The sequence below is a fragment of the Oncorhynchus gorbuscha genome, unplaced genomic scaffold (assembly GCF_021184085.1).
Source record: "Oncorhynchus gorbuscha isolate QuinsamMale2020 ecotype Even-year unplaced genomic scaffold, OgorEven_v1.0 Un_scaffold_962, whole genome shotgun sequence".
Taxonomy (NCBI): Eukaryota; Metazoa; Chordata; class Actinopteri; order Salmoniformes; family Salmonidae; genus Oncorhynchus; species Oncorhynchus gorbuscha.
In genome coordinates this window covers 44,171-52,500 of record NW_025745897.1, presented here as the reverse complement: position 1 = coordinate 52,500, position 8,330 = coordinate 44,171, and the positions used below count along the sequence as shown (strand labels likewise).

Below are 8,330 nucleotides of genomic sequence, written 5' to 3'. Positions count from 1 at the left end.
GACCGGTACATGTAGAGGATGACAGCTACATGTAGAGGATGACAGCTACATGTAGAGGATGACAGGTACATGTAGAGTAGAGGATGACAGGTACATGTAGAGGATGACAGGTACATGTAGAGGATGACAGCGACATGTAGAGGATGACAGCTACATGTAGAGGATGACAGGTACATGTAGAGTAGAGGATGACAGGTACATGTAGAGTAGAGGATGACAGGTACATGTAGAGTAGAGGATGACAGGTACATGTAGAGTAGAGGATGACGGCTACATGTAGAGTAGAGGATGACAGGTACATGTAGAGTAGAGGATGACAGGTACATGTAGAGGATGACAGGTACATGTAGAGGATGACAGCTACCTGTAGAGTGGAGGATGACAGGTACATGTAGAGGATGACAGGTACATGTAGAGGATGACAGCTACCTGTAGAGTGGAGGATGACAGGTACATGTAGAGTAGAGGATGACAGCCACATGTAGAGTAGAGGATGGCAGGTACATGTAGAGGATGACAGGTACATGTAGAGTAGAGGATGACAGGTACATGTAGAGTAGAGGATGACAGCTACATGTAGAGGATGACCGGTACATGTAGAGTAGAGGATGACAGGTACATGTAGAGTATGACAGCTACATGTAGAGGATGACAGCTACATGTAGAGTAGAGGATGACAGCTACATGTAGAGGATGACAGGTACATGTAGAGTATGACAGCTACATGTAGAGTATGACAGCTACATGTAGAGGATGACAGGTACATGTAGAGTATGACAGCTACATGTAGAGGATGACAGGTACATGTAGAGTAGAGGATGACGGCTACATGTAGAGTAGAGGATGACAGGTACATGTAGAGTAGAGGATGACAGCTACATGTAGAGTATGACAGCTACATGTAGAGGATGACAGGTACATGTAGAGTAGAGGATGACGGCTACATGTAGAGTAGAGGATGACAGGTACATGTAGAGTAGAGGATGGCAGGTACATGTAGAGGATGGCAGGTACATGTAGAGGATGACAGGTACATGTAGAGTAGAGGATGACAGGTACATGTAGAGTAGAGGATGACAGCTACATGTAGAGGATGACCGGTACATGTAGAGTAGAGGATGACAGGTACATGTAGAGTATAACAGCTACATGTAGAGGATGACAGCTACATGTAGAGTAGAGGATGACAGGTACATGTAGAGTATGACAGCTACATGTAGAGGATGACAGCTACATGTAGAGTAGAGGATGACAGCTACATGTAGAGGATGACAGGTACATGTAGAGTATGACAGCTACATGTAGAGTATGACAGCTACATGTAGAGGATGACAGCTACATGTAGAGGATGACAGGTACGTGTAGAGGATGACAGGTACATGTAGAGTATGACAGCTACATGTAGAGTATGACAGCTACATGTAGAGGATGACAGCTACGTGTAGAGGATGACAGCTACGTGTAGAGGATGACAGGTACGTGTAGAGGATGACAGGTACATGTAGAGGATGACAGCTACATGTAGAGGATGACAGCCACATGTAGAGGATGACAGCCACATGTAGAGGATGACAGGTACCCCCATTAGACACACATACACTCCCCTCCACTTTTGACCAGAGTCCTATGGGGTAGTGCACTAAATAGGTAATAGGGTGCCATTTGGGATGACGACATACAGAGACAGTGGTTTTAAGCCTGTAGACGCAAGCAGGAAGTAGTACATTTCCTGCTCCCCCAGAGGACATCATGTCTCTTCCTGTTTATTATCACATTACTTCTCAGACTGTTAATTCACTATTTATTATTCATGACCTATATTAACTATAACCCCTGTAATGTACACTTCCTGTTTATTATTAATGACCTATATTAACTATAACCCCTGTAATGTACACTTCCTGTTTATTATTAATGACCTATATTAACTATAACCCCTGTAATGTACACTTCCTGTTTATTATTAATGACCTATATTAACTATAACCCCTGTAATGTACACTTCCTGTTTATTATTAATGACCTATATTAACTATAACCCCTGTAATGTACACTTCCTGTTTATTATTAATGACCTATATTAACTATAACCCCTGTAATGTACACTTCCTGTTTATTATTAATGACCTATATTAACTATAACCCCTGTCTAATTTACACTTCCTGTTTATTATTAATGACCTATATTAATTATAACCCCTGTCTAATTTACACTTCCTGTTTATTATTAATGACCTATATTAACTATAACCCCTGTCTAATTTACACTTCCTGTTTATTATTAATGACCTATATTAACTATAACCCCTGTCTAATTTACACTTCCTGTTTATTATTAATGACCTATATTAACTATAACCCCTGTAATGTACACTTCCTGTTTATTATTAATGACCTATATTAACTATAACCCCTGTCTAATTTACACTTCCTGTTTATTATTAATGACCTATATTAACTATAACCCCTGTCTAATTTACACTTCCTGTTTATTATTAATGACCTATATTAACTATAACCCCTGTCTAATTTACACTTCCTGTTTATTATTAATGACCTATATTAACTATAACCCCTGTCTAATTTACACTTCCTGTTTATTATTAATGACCTATATTAACTATAACCCCTGTAATGTACACTTCCTGTTTATTATTAATGACCTATATTAACTATAACCCCTGTAATGTACACTTCCTGTTTATTATTAATGACCTATATTAACTATAACCCCTAATGTACCTTCCTGTTTATTATTAATGACTTAACCCCTGTTTACACTTCCTGTTTATTATTAAACTGACACTTCCTGTTTATTATATATTAACTATAACCCCTGTAATGTACACTTCCTGTTTATTATTTATGACCTATATTAACTATAACCCCTGTAATGTACACTTCCTGTTTATTATTAATGACCTATATTAACTATAACCCCTGTAATGTACACTTCCTGTTTATTATTAATGACCTATATTAACTATAACCCCTGTAATGTACACTTCCTGTTTATTATTCATGACCTATATTAACTATAACCCCTGTAATGTACACTTCCTGTTTATTATTTATGACCTATATTAACTATAACCCCTGTAATGTACACTTCCTACTCTTCATATAATATTATGCATAACAACGGCGGCGTCGGTGGGAGAACTATAGACACTTCATATAATATACACAGTGGAGGTGATGGAAACATGGCTGTAACAGCCTCAGCACTGTTTGTTTCCATAGGAGGAGGAGGAGAGAGAGAGAGAGAGAGCGGTTGCCATACCTCCATCCCTCCAGTGGGATACCTCTGTTAACGCTGACAGCAGGGTCTGAATCATCTAGGATGGGAGGAGAGGGGGTTGGGTGTGGAGGGATCACAAATGGCAACGGGCCGGATGGTTTGATAGGGCTTGACGGACCAGAGAGGTCAAGTGGCAGCTGAACTATAACCTCTGAGGCTGACCCCTCTCTGCCTGTTCTCTCAGTGATCACTCAGCCCAGAGACAGTCAGCCCAGAGACAGTCAGCCCAGAGACCGTCAGCCCAGAGACCGTCAGCCCAGAGACCGTCAGCCCAGAGACCGTCAGCCCAGCGACAGTCAGCCCAGAGACAGTCAGCCCAGAGACCGTCAGCCCAGCGACAGTCAGCCCAGAGACAGTCAGCCCAGAGACAGTCAGCCCAGAGACAGTCAGCCCAGAGACAGTCAGCCCAGAGACAGTCAGCCCAGAGACAGTCAGCCCAGAGACAGTCAGCCCAGAGACCGTCAGCCCAGAGACCGTCAGCCCAGAGACCGTCAGCCCAGAGACCGTCAGCCCAGCGACAGTCAGCCCAGCGACAGTCAGCCCAGCGACAGTCAGCCCAGCGACAGTCAGCCCAGAGACAGTCAGCCCAGAGACAGTCAGCCCAGAGACAGTCAGCCCAGAGACAGTCAGCCCAGAGACAGTCAGCCCAGAGACCGTCAGCCCAGAGACCGTCAGCCCAGAGACAGTCAGCCCAGAGACAGTCAGCCCAGAGACCGTCAGCCCAGAGACCGTCAGCCCAGAGACAGTCAGCCCAGAGACAGCTGTGTGTTGGTGTTCTGTGTATAACATTAGTGTGTTCAGGCTATAGAATACAGTGTGACTATGAGATACTTTTTGAAATGCCTTCCTCTGTCACTTCAGCTTGACACAATAACAATGTTGTTTTGGAGTCCGGCCCGGAGACACAGGACTGCTTGACTTTACCTATCACAATAACAATGCAGCAAACGGAGAATGGAGGAGCATTACAGAGGATGTAGGCTGACAGACACAGCAGCTACCAGTTACTGAACAGTACTGTGAAGTCAAGAGTCAGGACAGATGACTGTGTTACTGATACGGAAAAGGAAACTGACTGACAACACATTTCACAGGCTTTACTAGGGTCTCACTACTCCAAAGCGCGCACACACACACACACACACACACACACACACACACACACACACACACACACACACACACACACACACACACACACACACACACACACACACACACACACACACACACACACACACACACACACACACACACACACACACACGTCAAACCCTTGATCCCTGGTTAACACAGGGCTTTATGGTCCCTGGTTAACCACATGGCTTTATGATCCCTGGTTAACTACAGGGCTTTATGGTCCCTGGTTAACTACAGGGCTTTATGGTCCCTGGATAAACACTCCCTCTCCCTCCCTCCCTCCTCTTCCTCCCCTCCCTCCCTCCTCCTTCCTCCCTTCCTCCCTCCCTCCCTCCTCCCTCCCTCCTCCCCTCCCTCCCTCCCTCCTCCTTCCTCCCCTCCCTCCCTCCTCTCTTCCTCCCCCCTCCCTCCCTCCCTCCTCTCCCCTCCCCCTCCCTCCCTCCTCTCCTCTCCCTCCCTCCCTCTGCTTCCTCCCCTCTTCCTTCCCTCCCTCCTCTTCCTCCCCTCCCTCCCTAGTTGACGGAGGAAAACTAAACTCTCTCTGGGACTCAGTCTCCATGCTACTCTAATGGGTGCTAGTCTAGACAGATACAGTTCCAGACACTCCTTAGAAAGTGTAATATTTACTCCCTCTTCCTCCCCTCCCTCCCCTCCCTCCCTCCCTCCTCTTCCTCCCCTCCCTCCCTAGTTGACGGAGGAAAACTAAACTCTCTGGGACTCAGTCTCCATGCTACTCTAATGGGTGCTAGTCTAGACAGATATAGTTCCAGACACTCCTTAGAAAGTGTAATATTTACTCCAAACACTTTGCTGCAGAAGGTACAGTAGACACTTGATAAAGTGCAGTGTGTCTGATGATTAGGTTTAGTGGGGATGTTGGGCACACACACACACACACACACACACACACACACACACACACACACACACACACACACACACACACACACACACACACACACACACACACACACACACACACACACACACACACACACACACACACACACACACACACACACACACACTCTCTATATATCCCTCAGTATTGGCTTGGTCTTCTATCACCTGTTTTCACCACGTGTAACCTGGTCAGACAGTGAGGAAGTGAGCCTGCCACCTCTACTGGTGGCTGAGTGTAACTACACTCAGTTTCACTACTTGGTGTTGTAGTGTTGTAAGAAACATTTATTCATCAATGTAAGTGATAACCCTTCATCAATGTCTGGTGTACACCAGCCTTCATCAATGTTGTTGTAGTGCAGAGAAACCAGCTAACACCTTCATCAATGTCTGTTGTAGTGCAGAGAAACCAGATAACACCTTCATCAATGTCTGTTGTAGTGCAGAGAAACAAGCTTGTTGTCTAAAAACATATTTTGGTGTAAGGAGAGCCAACTGTAGTTCATAACATCAAGGTCCAGACAACGATCCTCAATACTCTAGTCTGGCAGTCCTGTCTGAATTATTGGAGACTTGGTCATGAGATTCTTATAGATTGTAAGACAGTGTAGTCTATTTAGTCATCTCAGTAGCCAACTGCTGAGGCTGAGCTGCAAGACAGACATGGTCTGTTGATGAATAAGAGGTTGAATGAATTCTCTATCTTTTACATCATTCATTCTCTCTCTATCAGCTGTGAGGGTGACAGTCCATGAATGGTACACTGGTGGAGGTTCACCATACTCTGTCTGTCTGTCTGTCTGTCTGTCTGTCTGTCTGTCTGTCTGTCTGTCTGTCTGTCTGTCTGTCTGTCTGTCTGTCTGTCTGTCTGTCTGTCCGTCCGTCCGTCCGTCCGTCCGTCCGTCCGTCCGTCCGTCCGTCCGTCCGTCCGTCCGTCCGTCCGTCCGTCCGTCCGTCCGTACAATATTCTAGCCTGCTACCGGTTTTGTCCCATCCAGCTAAGAGGATGGATGTCTGCTTTCCAACAAGCCAACAAAAACGGAGGAGGGCTACACTGGTAACACCATGCTGCCCTACCAAGCAAAAAGGCAGTAATTGCTCATTTGGTCAAAAATGAGTTAGTCATTTTTGCTAGAATTAAAAGACATGCTTAATCATGTGGACAAGTATCCTGCCTCTATTGTATTGTGTTCAGGATAAAATAGGGGTCATGTTGACAGTAACTGTATAAAGTTACTATGAAACCAACGTAAATAAAAGCTATTTTTCTCAGTTTCACGCTATGAGCAGTTACTGCCTTTTTGCTTGGTAGGGCAGTATAATTGTCTGAAGTCAAACAATAGGCTGCTATTCTTGTAAACATTCACATATAGCAGGCTATTTATAGACATTCATTTCTCCTTCCAACCAGGGAGTGCGGGAGAGCACAGCTAAGCACATGGAGAACCCAGAGAATGGTGAGACATCGACGGGCTTTAAGTAAGGCTACTTACAGTGACACCATCCCAAGTGGCAGCACCAGTGGAGCTTGAAGCACTTCCCATGGCTGTGTGTGGCGCAGATGGACAGTCCGTCGCACGGGAGAAAGTCCGGTCTCCCCGCGCAGCTCCGGGCCAACGCCTGCGCCTCGTCCAACTTCTCGCTCTTCCGTCCGCCCGACGCGGCCATCGCGTAGCGCACACCCCAGGATCAAACGCACGCCATGTAACCCATCAGAGAACGCAGCTTTAGCCCACCAGCCAAAAATGGTCTGGAATTTCGGTTTTGGTCTCAAAACCTCAGCAAACGCCAAATGTCTAACCAGGGAGGAAACTCCAAAGCGTGACGCAAACGAGTTAAATGTGGCCCCGTTGTAGCCACCCCCCCCAAGCAGCACCGAGAGAATCAAAATGCGATGAAAGTTCCAGTTCCAAGAATACGATTGACAGCTTGTTTTACGTAAACATCTGGATCTCCAGCCGCTGGAATTAATTTCTGTAAACGTCGACGAGGTTATCTCAGCCAGAGAGATTTCCGTGGCGTATCCCGTGTCAGGCTTTCATTTGATACAGCCAGCCTTCTATCAGCCTGACAAGAGACTCCCCTGTCTGTTGATGAAGCCCTCGCCGTTTCCTTCCTCTTAGGCTATCCCCTCCTCCTCCTCCTCCTCCTCCTCCTCCTCCTCCTCCTCCTCTCTCTCTCTCTCTCTCTCTCTCTCTCTCTCTCTCTCTCTCTCTCTCTCTCTCTCTCTCTCTCTCTCTCTCTCTCTCTCTCTCTCTCTCTCTCTCTCTCTCTCCAGTTCGGTTCAGCCATAAAGGAAGTCCGATATTTGGTCTATTGTCCTCATTTCTGGCTGTAATAGCCTTTCCTCCGAAATCAGAACTGATTCAGATGAAAGTAATCATGTAAACAAAGCCTATAATTTGAATCGGAAGCAACCTTTTTCAAGATAAATATAGGTCATTCTGTTAACGGATCCTTCATTTTTAAATGTTTATTTAATTAATTTAAACTGTATTTAACTAGGCCAATCAGTAAAGAAAAAACATCTTATTTACAATGACGGCCTACCAAAAGGTGAAACAAAATATAGGACAAAACACACATCATGATCAGAGAGACACCACAATCCTACATAAAGAGAGACCTAAGACAACAGCATAGCATGGCAGCAACACATAACACAGCATGGTAGCAACACAACATGACAACAACATGGTAGCAACACAACATGACAACAACATGGTAGCAACACAACATAACAACAACATGGTAGCAACACAACATAACAACAACATGGTAGCAACACAACATAACAACAACATGGTAGCAACAACATGGTAGCAACACAACATAACAACAACATGGTAGCAACACAACATGACAACAACATGGTAGCAACACAACATGACAACAACATGGTAGCAGCACAACATGACAACAACATGGTAGCAACACAACATGACAACAACATGGTAGCAACACAACATAACAACAACATGGTAGC

At 45.0% G+C, this 8,330-nt stretch overlaps 1 protein-coding gene across 1 annotated transcript in view; it reads right to left on the bottom strand.

Annotated features, from left to right (window-relative positions):
* The window catches only part of LOC124020876 (UPF0524 protein C3orf70 homolog A-like), a 51,758-nt gene extending 44,553 nt beyond the window's left edge, over positions 1-7,205 (bottom strand). Inside the window, exon 1 of the mRNA XM_046336174.1 lies at positions 6,838-7,205. Coding sequence (XP_046192130.1) covers positions 6,838-7,012 — 175 coding nt within the window. The 5' untranslated portion in view covers positions 7,013-7,205. The remainder of the gene's footprint in view (positions 1-6,837) is intronic.
* Positions 7,206-8,330: the final 1,125 nt, after the last annotated feature.